The 13,324-nt window shown below is 45.4% G+C and overlaps 1 protein-coding gene across 14 annotated transcripts in view; it reads right to left on the bottom strand.

Annotated features, from left to right (window-relative positions):
* DGKZ (diacylglycerol kinase zeta) overlaps positions 1-13,324 on the bottom strand; it is a 135,877-nt gene that overhangs the window by 8,582 nt on the left and 113,971 nt on the right. For all 14 annotated transcript variants that reach the window (XM_083601403.1, XM_083601401.1, XM_083601407.1 and 11 more), the window contains 5 exons: positions 6,957-6,997; positions 5,870-6,051; positions 5,202-5,233; positions 3,062-3,105; positions 748-868 (listed from right to left, as the gene is read on the bottom strand). In XM_083601403.1, coding sequence (XP_083457529.1) covers positions 748-868; positions 3,062-3,105; positions 5,202-5,233; positions 5,870-6,051; positions 6,957-6,997 — 420 coding nt within the window. The remainder of the gene's footprint in view (positions 1-747; positions 869-3,061; positions 3,106-5,201; positions 5,234-5,869; positions 6,052-6,956; positions 6,998-13,324) is intronic.

The following is a 13,324-nucleotide window of genomic DNA, read 5'->3' as shown; positions in this document are numbered from 1 at the left end:
CACTCCGAATGAGCAGTGTTTACAGAACTTTTTTGCATTCACTCCACCACAGCCCTTAAAAGATGCCATTATTTGCGGTCTAAATGTGAGAGAGGGCTTTTAAATCTTGATTTTGGAAGATTTGGGGGTAGAGGGAGAGGGAAGCCAGCAAGGTGACCTGGGGTAGGATCCCAGGCTACCTATGGCATATGAGAGGGACTGCTGCTGCTGGTGGTGATGATAGCTAGAGTGAAAACCAGGCAGATAAGCAGGCCAGATGTGAATCAGAGACATGCATGTGTGTTGGTGTGTATGCAGATGCAGTATTTTTCATCCCAGTGGAAGGACTCCTTCCTTTCTAATGAATGGCTACCGAGGTTCTTCTAAGTGCAAACCCATTTTGGAAGAAAATACCTCCCTATTTTCAAAACCTCCCCCCCCCCCCGTTTTTGCACACAGCCACTCTCAATTCCTTGGTGGGGTCAAAACTGTAGTACAACGTTCTTGGTGCAACCCAGTGTACCACTTACTATAGTGACAATTAAGGAGAGTATCGTTGATCCCATTTTACAGATGGAAAGCTGAGGCTAAAGTAATAGTGACTCTGCACAAGGTCATACAGTGCACTCAGAGTTAAAGATGAGAACCTATGTGAAAATTCACAACCTTTAATTCCTGGACTGCACCGATATTTGATTCTAACACTCACAGCCATCCTATGAAACTAACACAACAAAACAACCCAGTGCCTTTTCTGGTCTGGCTTACCATTTTCAATTATGTATTTGACAATCTCCTTGCTCCCTGATTTGACGGCATGATGTAGAACAGTTTGGCCTGTCTGATCGCGCATCATCAAATCCCTGCCAGCCTTGTGCAGTTCTTTGAACTGTGGAAAGAAAGAACAACTTGAGATGAGCTAGACTCTTGTGAAGCAGGTTTTAAATCGAGGTGGCTTTCACAAAAGGTTAAAAACAACCCAGCAAAGATCAAGAGCAATTCATTAAAAAAAAAAAAAGGTTAACAGCTGAAGACCATTCAGAAAAGATGTTGTGTCAGGCAGAAGCATTAAAAAAAGGCTTTCCAAACAGGTAGTAGTAATGAACATAACCAGAGCTACGATGGCCTACCCTTGTCACCAATGTAAAACTCTTCTCATACTATGGGCATATGGAGAAAGTTGGGATAGCTCAGTTTGTAGAGCATGAGACTCTTAATCTAAGGGTTGTGGGTTTGAGCCCCACATTGGGTTACAGATTCCTGGCCTGCATTGCAGGGGGTCAGAGTAGATGACCCTTTTTGGTCCCTTCCAACTCTACAATTCTGTGATTCTATTAAAAGGATCTCCTTGTAAAACAAGGTAAACACAGACACACATAGGTGCATAATTATGCACCATAGTAAGTTTAGAAGGAAGAGAAAAACGTAATTTTTATTTTTTAAAAACCAGCACATGGTGAGAAATCACTCATTCTTCCTTGGTTACTTGCTCCTATAAAATGTACCTTATGGGGTTAAAACAGACACATCACCATTGAAAAGTCACTAATAAAGGAATCCCATGGTTGACTCTGTCTATTGCCAGAGTCACTTTCAAGGCCATTTGAATTAGAAAAAATAAAATACTTCCAAACTCTGAATCTGACGTGAATGAAACAGAACATAGCAAGAGCCCTACTGGATGAAACCAAAAAGACTGTCTAGCCTAGCATCCCATTCCCATTGGCCAACCTGAAGCTTACATGCAGGACAGAAGTGCAATTGCCTTCTCCTGCTGTTATTCCTCAGCAACCAGCACACTGCATCTGATTCTGGAGATAGTATGCAGCAGTCATGCCTAGTAGACACTGATAGCTTTATTCGCCATTAATTTGTCTAACTCACTTTCAGCCATCCATGTTGGTGGTCATCACCACATCTTGTGGTAGTGAGAAGCACTGCAGAGCATCACACTTCAGGGTGAAATTTCTCTCTATGCAAAACATTGTCCTGGTTTGCACATAATGCTAAACGGTGGTTTATTAGACCATGGCTTATCATTACATGTGAACCCATCCCACTAACTGTGGTTTGTTTGTTATGGTTAAAGGTTGCTCATTAACCATGGTTTGTAGTTGGTTTAGAAATCTTTGTTAACATTAACTATAGCTTCATATTATTATGAACCCGGACCTCCTACTTCACTATAGTTGAGGAGCCATCACTGAGGCAAAGTTAGAGCCATGAGTGAAGAGCGGCAAAGTATTCAAGCAGCTCTCAAGGCTCCACTTCTCTTACTGCTGCTGTTAACTATTCTTTGATGAAATAAACCAAGCTTCAAGTGATAAGTCTGCCAGAAACCCCAGCTGTAAGTATGGCTTCTTATTTATTAGATTTATTGCCCACTCCTCAACACGACGTCTCATAAAAGATTACACAAATACAAAATACAAATTGAAAACAGATTAAAAAAAACAAGCCAACCATGGTTTAGTGTTATGTGCAAACCAGGCAATGGTGTTAAATAATCCAGAATTCTATCAGAATAGGTACCAGGAGTACAATCTGATATATGTTTCCTAGCGGGGGTCACTATGGGTATGTGTCTACGTTGTGAGACTGCCAACGTAGTTCAAAAGGAGGAGCAAGTTGTCTGTACGCAGAAGTAACCCCAAGCCAATCTCACTCCTGACTGTAGTAGGGATGGGTGTGGGATGCAGTGAGGATCCTATTCAAAATGGTACTGATCTTCATGCGCACACCATCTAGGCAGTCTGATCAGATAACTAAGCACCAGTGTTTTTAAGCTACCAAGGTGTGCTTGTGGTATCCTGACAGGCATAGAAGGTTCCCTCAGTAGGATGTTCACTGGGCACAGGAAAATAATCCTTAAAAGCAAGCCTTCATTGCCGGAAGTTATCCACTGGTGATGGCTAACAAGCAGGTTGTTATCAAAAAGCTAGATGGCGCTACCAGGCGGTTGCAGTAATAGCATCATCATTGTATCTGACCTTAGTCAGAGATAGGGAGACAATGCCATGGCAAAGGTCACCAGACCCTCCCTAGCTCTGCAGCTTAGTTTTTAGCACATGGTAGCTGTTACCTTGTGGAAATCGTTATTCTTGGCAGCATCTATCAAAGCATCATCTGCAAGAAGGAGACACAGGTTCAGGGTTACAAAACCAAGCAGGAGGGCAGGGAGAAGGTAGAGTGAGGGTCAGAGTGGGCAGACTGGCCAAAGAGTCAGCAACTGGAAGCACTCCCACCATGTGAGCTGGGGGCTAATGAAGAAAAGGTCATGCTCATTACCCAGGGACCTCAAGGGAGATTGCCTGTGACTTTTATCTGCCCACTAAGATGTCTGGACAGTAAAATGCAGTGGTGTACCGCTGCCAAACATCCTCTACACCTCTAGACTTTTCTGACCTCCAGTTGGGGCTGTCTGGAGTCTGGGAGAAGGAAGGACAAGAGTGGAACAGAGAGACCACAACCCAGAGTGGTGATACTTAGCATAAACTCAAAACGATTTATGTTAATTCAGCATTTGTTGAGTATGCATTATCTCATTTTACTGTTTGGCTTTCCCCCTATTGCTGCTCTCCTCTTAGTTACAAAGAGCGTTTGTGCTTGTGAATGCGTGTGCACAAACACATGACAGTGTATTTGCATGTGAGAGGGAGAGATGACATGTGCATGTCTTGTGGACCATCACTGAATTTGATCTGCCACAGAGTGCCATGAAGGTACTGAGCAACTGAGAGAATGAGAGGGATCTCGGGAGTTTGGAAGGCACCAAAAGTTGCCGCGAGGGCCCAGGCATGCATCAAGGAGGACTCACAGCTCCATAAAACCCACTGATGAATAGAAGGAACAAATAATGAAGGGAAGTCAGAGGGGTATTGGGGTGGGGTGGGGAGTGGGAGAGGCAAGACAACGCAGTGATGTATGGAAGGAAAGAAACATTCCAGCAGAGGGGAGGACAATTTGTCAAAGATAACGTGAAACCCGCAGGCCAATGAACAGCGAGCACGAAGAGGTGAAGGAGAAAGGGTGAGTGGAGGAGGGGGAAAGCAGGTGTCCCCGAGGGGAAGGCGTTTGGGGATGCCTCTCCATCAGTGACTCACTCACACTTCCAGGAATTAAGCGCTATTCAAGCTCCAGGAAAACATTTTCCATTTGCTCAACCGAGAGAGGCCTCTGAACTTTGCTCGCACATCCTGGAACCCTCACTGGTGCCTGGCAGAGACTAACCCTGCTCCCCAGCCATGAATCCCGAATCTCTACAGGTGGGAGATTAACTCTGCACCACGATGTTATTTCCTGACAGATTTTACAAATGAGGTGAAGAAGGAAGGTGGCTTGTTAAGTCAACGGGTGTCAGGTCTCGCCCAGCTAGTCATTCCTGCAGCTGCTCCCCGGAAGGAATTCCCTGGCCGGGGCCTCTCTGCAGCACTCAATCCATACTGCAGCAGGGATGAAGGTACTAAGGAACCAATTGAAGGTACTAAGGAACCAATTGAAGGTACGAAGGAACCAATTGAAGGTACTAAGGAACCAATTGAAGGTACTAAGGAACCAATCACCCTGCACGCCAATGCACACGGAAGCTCTCGGCCAAATCCGTCCCAAGCTGTACTGAAAAAAATCTTTCATTCCATCCTAACCTTTTGAGGCCTCACCTTTCTGTGCAAGCACAATGCCGACACACACACACACCCTCCATCAATATGCTTATTTAGATATGCACATTGAACTGATGCTTCCCAGGATTAGGTCATCAAGTTCCAACATCAACTCCCTCAATCACTGGATAGTAGCCCCATATACCCTGAGCTGAAAAAATGTGTATTTTGACTAGGAATGGCTACCAAAGCAGCTACCATGTTCCAAAAAAGCTCCTCTAACCACCAGAACTCAATTTGTCCTGGAGGACCGGCTCCCACCCTTCCAAATAGTAGAGAAGCCATGGCATGGCACAACGTTGTGTGAACATTCTGGACTAATGTGGAGAACAGTCTGAGTAAAATCTAGAAGGGCATATTAAAATGCTACATGGAAAACCATCTGCAGCATTTGACTGAAAGTGACGCTGTGTTTTACAGAAGTTAAATGTAACGTTAGACCAGAGGATGGGGGATTGGGAGGCATGAAAATGGAGCACACAAAATTACAGGTTAGCATTCAGTAATTAAGATAAGAATGAGATATGCTGAAGGAGCACACTAAGAGTAAAACAGTCTCACCTTTGAGGGAATTGCAGCTCCCCATTTCTGAGCTGGGAAAAAAAAGAGAGAAAATCAAAGCTAAGAGACTAGGTCCTTCCTAAAGCAGCTCTCTCCATCTGCTCAGCTCACCAAGAACTCTCTACCTGTCTAATTTGAAAGGGCCAATAATAGAATTAGCTGTGCTATATCAGGGATTCAGATTTCTATTCTGCTTTGCTCCATATGATAGATCCAGATGAGGGAAGCGCAGAACTGAGGTACGTAGCAGGGAATTCACATCCTAGCCATCTTAGTCCTGTTCCTCTTTTTGTACCAGCTTTGTTTACATCTGCCTCCCTTTCCAGTATCAGCATAGCAGTCACGCTGCAACCCTGGCTTCGTATGCCATAAGATCTATCGGCCACATGATCCTGAGTCAACTTCCATCCTACGAAGGTTAAAACAGATGAACTAATCGACAGCTCATCCTGGCACATCAATGTCAACGGTGTAAGACTCCCTATGCCAAAGCATTCTCCCCACCTTCACATTGAAACAGAAAGCAAACAGAAGAGGAATAACGACTGCCTGAAGGTTGAACTCTCATCCTCCGACCTGCACCCATCCTTAAGCTATTCTTCCTTGGGGTCCTTCCCTCAACCTCGCCTGGTCTTTCTTACCTCCAGGCACTAAGCAGACAGCCTCACCTGGAGACTGGTGTGGATGTTGGTGAACCTGGGAGAGCAACGTTTTGCCTTATCGGTGTTGAGGGCACATCAACAAGGTCAGGCATGGCAGGAGATGTGCCCACTGTCTGGGTGCGCACCAGTTCTGGGTCCAACACAAAAAGCTCATCCTGAGAGATCTCCGTCACATAGTTGAGATGTTCCTGAGAAAGTACAAGTCAATCATTTTATGGATAGGATTTCTTCATGGTAAACAGTTATTAAAGAAGGGGTCTCTGTGTGTATTTTAAGATAATATGCAATGTGGATTTTCAAGATGGAAGTTCAGCGATTTGAACAAAATCCTGGGAAATTTGTTTTTTTCCTTAAAAGAAAGCAAGATTTCAATTTTGTTGGTCGTGGGAACAGGACTGGAGATATAAGAAAATTTGCCTCCATAAATTTAGAAAAAACATAAAGGATACAGAATCCAAAGTGGAATTTTGGCAATCTGTTTATATAATATATATTCTCTCCAACTCTGCTCTCTGCTTATCCAACAGATTCAGTTCTATTTTCCTAGTCCCCAGAAAAAAAGAGAAAAACCCACACAAAGCGACAGTTACAAATTCTACAATGAAAATTATACTGAAAATTGGAAATTTGTGCACCAATTTATTTCTATTGAAGAATTGTAGCTCTTTTGTTTCAGAATTTTAAACACAACAAAGCTCCAGATCTCGTGGCCACAACTGTGAATCATGCATTATATGGTTTACAGATGTAATACACTAGCACTACAGGGAAACTATGTAATGTCACTGGGGACAAATAAATAATCACTTTTATTTCAGGTCTAATGTATGTACTAGCCTTTCCAAACCTCCCTAGTTTCCTGGGCATTATTCTCTAGTGACACGCCACCCTAAATATTTATTTTTGGATGCACAGAAAATGAAAATATCTGACCTCAAGACTGAATCCCTTTATTAAATAAATATAATGGCAGGGGCCTGTGATATTCTGAAGGAAATGAAAACCAAGTTGCAAACAGCAATGTATTCCATGGGCAGCATGCAGGCAGACAGTCTCAGATTCCACAGTCTCTTGGGAACAAACTGGAACTCACCTGGGCACGGTCTATTCTGTAAAACCGATCGGCTGTAGTTGCTACAAGAGAGGAAGAGAAGGACACGGAGTGTTTAGCGTCTATATATAGCCCCAGTGTATTCAAAGAAATTCACGTAACACCTTAGCAACCCTTACAATAACTGTGTGATATAGATCCAATATTAGCTCTGCGCCTGGACTATGAGGGTGATAAAGCAGAGGATGGTTATAAATCAGAGATTAATAGCATGCTTAAGGACACCTAGTGAGTTCTCACCTGAGGGGAGATTTGAACCAGAGACAATCCCTGATTTATAGCTCGGTCTCTTACATTACAATCCTATATATGTCTACTCAGAAGACAGTTTCAAAAGGGCTTACTACCGGGTAAGTTAGTATAGAACTGCAACCTTAGTCACTCTCAAATTTGGGTTAGTGGAACTAACTAGAGAGAGGAGAGGAAAAGCAGAACTAGTTCATGAATTATACTTGATGCATATCAAGCATGTCAGCTGTAAAAGGGAGGTATATATGACACAACAGCAAAATATTCCAAAGTGACAGAGTGCTATTGTACTTTGTTCAGCTTGCCAGACAGTTGTCTCCCCCACCCCTTGTGGGCCAGGTGGGGGAGACAGGTGGGCATACCTATCAATCACCTGAGACCTTTTGTTTCTGCATGTGGGGGTCTTCAGTCTCCACCCCTCAAAGCACTATCTTGCCCAGAGCAATGCTTTACAATCTTTACTGTGGCTCCTTTTGAGAAAACAATTCATGGCTTCAGTGAATGCCCACTGCCCTTTAGGATGGCAGGTTTAGCAACATTCCAACTCAAAAATACCTAGTGGGAATCCAGGATTATTTTAATTTTTTGTTTCTTTTTGTATGACTGTTGTTTGATGAAATATGCCCAAATGATTTGCATCTCTTCATGTATTTCCATATGTACTGAATTGTGGGGGGCAATGGCCTTGAGCAGTAAATTGTTATCTTCCCCACAACTTTGAAAGGGGTTTCTGATGATCAGGTAATCAGCTGCTTGTCAGATCTTACAAACAACAACAACCTTCCAAGTGCTATTTTGCTCAGTCCTTCGAAAGAAGCTTTGCAGTCGCAACCAATAAGTTGTTTAGGCACTGGGCTTGCAAGTTCCTCACCCCTGCTGTAAGCCCTCCAGATCTTATCAAGGAGGGCCATGAATGCTTGTTGTTACCAGGACCATTTGTGGTGACTATGCTGCAAGCTGGCAGGCAGCGATCCAAGAGACACTTGTAAGAATGGAACAGCTGCATTTCACATAGTACCGACAACAACAGAAGACAACTTTCCAAAATGCAGCTGCTGAATCTTCATCATAGAAATACTACCTTGAGGGAACACGAGCAAATGAGCGACAACCTTGCATTTACTTTGCTATAATCAGATCATTTGGCAAGGGCCTCCCATTTGAGCAGCAGTGGTCTTGAGGACCAGCTAAACAAAATATATGCAGACAGGATGTTACCACGAACAACAGATAGAAAGGCAATTAAAGGGGGTCCCCCCAAAACATTTTTTTGTGCCACCAGAAGTAAAGAGTACTTTTTTTGTATGCTGAGCAGCAGAGGGAAGTTTCCCAAATCTGCTTTGCAGCTGCTGTGGGACTTCCCTGTGCATTTGGATGATCTGCTTGCAGGTGTGGGAACTCTTGCCCTTCGCAACACAATGATCCACATTTAAGAAGTCGCCATGGGAGTTTGCGTATCTTCCATATTGTGAGGATACACAATACATTTACCGTATATAAATGGTACACACCGAGTCAACTGGATAGCTTCTAAAGTTCTGAACTTGGTACTGGCAAAATTGATTTCCTAGTCAATATATAGATCAATCTCTGTTTGGGTAGCTTAACTACTTCTATTCTCATGCACTCTGGTTGGATCAATAGACAGATGGAGCAAGTAGACAGGATTATCCAAACCACGGTATTGCCAATCCTTCTCGTCACAGAGCACCTGTCAGATGCTTTAAAAAATCACAATGGCAGAGCAATCCAAACTGTGGCTGGACAAAGAGCAGGGAGTGGCTGAATGTACAGCTCCATTGCTCCCAACAGACAGGCAGAAGGCGGGCAGGTGGAGAGGCAAAAGCTTGAGTTTACACCAGCCTAGTCCTGCTGTAATGATCAGGCCTAGATTGAGTGTGACGCCATCAAATGGTAGCAGTGGGGCTGGCCTAGGATCCAGGACCAGCCCAGCTCCTCTCTGCCCCTGAATTGCCCCATTTGGAGCTGTGTGTGGGTTGCCACCAGCAAGAAACCACCAGTGGTCTTTCCAACCTCCCTCTCTTTCAGCAGGCGGAATGGGGAGCAGGTGCTGGCAGAGGCCAGAAGTTGTTCTGGGCCGGCACCTCTGCTCCCCTCAACCCACTTTGCAGCAGATTGGGGTTTGGATTGCCCCCTAAGCACCAGCTGCTTTCTTTCTCCTTTTGCCAGTGGCGGATTAAATTCTCCTGCCTTCTCCTCACTGCAAGAAGTGAAGTTACAAGGAACCAGGCAGAGGGTCTTCTTGGTAGTTGCACCCGCCCTCTCATCAGATGTCAAGGAAATAAACATCTACCGTATTTTCCGCTCTATAAGACGCACCAGACCACAAGACGCACCTAGTTTTTGGAGGAGGAAAACAAGAAAAAAAATATTCTGAATCTCAGAAGCCAGAACAGCAAGAGGGATCGCTGCGCAGTGAAAGCAGCAATCCCTCTTGCTGTTCTGTCTTCTGTGATAGCTGCGCAGCCTGCATTCGCTCCATAAGACGCACACACATTTCCCCTTACTTTTTAGGAGGGAAAAAGCGAGTCTTATAGAGCAAAAAATACAGTATCTGATTTTTAGAAGACATTTGAAGGCAGGGAGGTTTTTAAATGTTTGAGGTTTTAATATTTTGTTGGGGGCAACCCAGTCAGATGAGCAGCATATAAATAATTATTATTACAGAAAAGGCATTGGTAAAATATGCAGAAGATTTTGAGGTACACAGCTGTATGATTATGGGAGCGAGGCCAAATGAAACAAATATACATCCATTGGAACAGGCCCCCAAATACTCTCATTTTGTTCACTGTATAACTATGATCTGAGGACTCCTGGGGGCTGTGATCCGAGGATAAGCTGGGGTGGGAAGAGACAAAGGACTACAGCCCAGGTGAGCTGACCCTGTTGCATTATGGGAGTTCTCCATAAGGCTGAGGAGGTAAGTGGTCAGACTGAGGTTGCTATGGCTGGGCCCTACAAAGACCGGGGAATTCTCCTTGGGAATAGAGCAGAAATAGTGAGGGGAGGGAGGGGTGTCCATGACACAAGCCAGAGCAGATTAGAGGAGTGAAAGAGCCTCGTTTATCCTGTCCTGGGGAGAGATTTACAGCCACAGAACTGTTGATGAAGGCCAGTAATTCAACCATTTTAATGAGCCTGCATTGCCCTTGAATGCCACTCCAACCTTTTTTCTTCCAACGCATTTTCCTCAGTTTGGAACATGCTGCTGGGAAACTGGCAGAAAAGAAGAAAATAATCTGCAGCAACCATATCTGAGAATGGGCTCCTCCTCGTGATATGTGGTGCACACAAGAGACTCCCCCCCCCCAGTGGGACCCCATAATCATACACACAACAGCAATGCTGGCAATCTTATCCCTTTCCCTCTGGATCAGAGGCTACGTAATGATGTGATTTGGAAGAGCGATTTCCTCTTATTCTGGAGAGAGCAAGGGGCTGGGACAGGGTGAGAGGGAAGCTAACAGTTTTGCAGCTGACTCGGATTCAAAGGTCAGCACCATTCTATTCCTTGAGATCTGCGCTGGGGAGTGACTGGAAGGGATCTAAAAAATAAAAATAAATAACATCAGACAATTGGGAGGGGGAGACTGGGAAAAGGCAAAATGGGATGAGGAGGAAAGTAGTTTGAAGGGAGGGTTTGTCCTTCAGGCTGTAAACACAAAAGGCGCTTGAGGTCAAATCATTCCCTACCACATCAAGATGTAAGAATTTAAAAAAAGCCTCCCTGGATCAGGGAGCCATCTAGTTCTGCACCATGTTTGTAGACTGGCCAACCAGATGCCTGTGCCCTCACCCCTACTTGTGATTTCCAGCAACAGGCATTCAGAGGCATATTGCCTCCGTCAATGGAGGCAGAGTCCAGCCTTCATGGCTAGTAGCCATTCACAGCCTCATCTTCCACAAATTTGCCTGATTCTCTTTTAAAGCCAACGAAGTTGGGGGCTGTCATTACTTCCTGCGGGGTGAGTTCCAGAGTTTAACTAAGCGCTATGTGATGGCTTGGCATCATTCCAAGCCACCCATGTTAGTCTCTCGCTTTCTCCAGGGATCTCTCTGGGTCAGTACCAAATCCCACTGAACCAGGTGCTTCCCCCATCCCTTTGGGCCCCCCCAGACACTTCTTGTTGCTGCCTGCTATAATCTTGGTGGAGGGAGGCCTCATGGCTTTAAGGTACAGGGCTGCAAAGAAGCTCAACGGGCCATGCAAGTTGCTCCCCGTGTCTTTGGGAACTCATTCCAACATTGCTTACAGGGGCACAAAAGCCGCTATTGTCCCAGCCTGTGGGAGAGTCTCACACTGTTGCTCAAACCAAAACTGGGAAACGGCAGAAATAAATAAAATGTGCTAGTTAAAAGTGAAATGTGCAGTCTGGAAGGCTATAGGAACACAGAATCAACCCTTCAGGTGGTGGTGGTGGGGAGGAGGAGGAGGAGAGAGAGTAGGGGCTGAGAGAGGAGCTGGAACAAAGCTGTGTTTGTAAACAAGACTCTGCTGCCCTGCAGAGCTCTTGGGGATTCATGCAAAAACACAGCCGGTTGGGTCACAGGCCCAGCAAAGGAACAAAACAAAACCAGCCAGTCTTCCTTCTCTCCCTCTCATTACTCCCCCAATGCAAAAGCTGTAATTGAATTTGATGTACAAAAGGAAACTCTGAATGCAGCATATTCACTGGTCCCAAAATACTACTGCTGAAGGCGGCTGGGCGAAACTGCCACGTCTCCCTCATGCCTTTTCCTACAGAGCCATCTGCTGGAGAACAGCAAGACTAATGTAGCTGAGAGAAGACGGCCCAATGTGAAAAAAATGACAAGAGGTGCAAACTTCACTCCCTGCTACTACAGTGCTCTGGTGGGAGCCAGCAGTACCTCCTGCCGAGGGAATACTCAGCACTCTCTCACTGAGGCCTCGATTCTGCTCTGCTGCACCACAGAAAGCTGCCTTAGTTTAGCTGACTACAGTGGTGCCCCGCAAGACGAATGCCTCGCAAGACGGAAAACCCGCTAGACGAAAGGGTTTTCCGTTTTGGAGGTGCTTCGCAAAACGAATTTCCTATGGGCTTGCTTCGCAAGGCGAAAATGTCTTGCGAGTTCCTGCGGGGGTTTTTCCCTCCCCCCCCTTTTCCCCAAGCCGCTAAGCCGCTTATCAGCTGATCCGCTAAGCCGCTTAACAGCTGATCGCTAAGCCACTTATCAGCTGATCCGCTAAGCCGCTTAACAGCTGATCCGCTAAGCCCGCTAAGCCGCTAATAGCGCTAATCCGCTAAGCTGCTAATGGGCTTGCTTCGCAAGACGAAAAAACCGCAAGATGAAGAGACTCGCGGAACGGATTCTTTTCGTCTTGCGAGGCACCACTGTATTGTCTTCACCGGGGTTGACAAACGTCCTGCTCATGCACCAAATTAAGGTCTGCCAAATCACCCAATTTGGTGTGAGTGTGTGGCTGTTTTGGCCAGCCAAAACCAGCTGCCGCTCACCTGATGTCACTATGATGTCAGGTGTGAGATAAGAAAAGCTGCAGCTGCCAGGGAATAACCAGGAACTGAAGAGCATGCTCTCAACATGGCTTGTATTTGGAGCTGTTTAAATTAAGCACTGAATGCAAGTTCCGCTGCTCTGCAGTGGGATTAGATCCACCTGATGTCATATGATGCCAGGTGGCTGACAGGTATGCAGACTCAGCCACCTATCCAATGTGGCCTGATAAGGGTTGGCTGGTCACTTTTTGATAAGGCCCACCAGGCAAAAGTGCTACCTGCAGTTATCAGGGGTTGAATCTGGGTCCTTCCACATGCAACAAGGACCTAAACGAGGACCTTTTAGGTGGATTTATTACAATCTAGCCCCAATTACAAGTCCTAAAGCAGCAAGCCCAAATTACCTGCAGCAGGAATGGGAAACCCTGGACCCGTGGTCAAAGGAGGCCCCTCTCAGGCCTCTTTATTTGGCCCTCAGGACTCCTCAGCCCACCCATTTTCCCAGTAGCAGAGGACATGTTTAACACACAAAATGCCGCAAGTTCAATCCCTGACAACTCCAGGTATAGTGTTCGGAAAGTCTCCTGGTCTGACCCTCTG

Source organism: Podarcis filfolensis (genome assembly GCF_964270895.1).
Source record: "Podarcis filfolensis genome assembly, chromosome: 1".
NCBI lineage: Eukaryota > Metazoa > Chordata > Lepidosauria > Squamata > Lacertidae > Podarcis > Podarcis filfolensis.
This window is presented reverse-complemented; position numbering and strand designations above follow the sequence as displayed.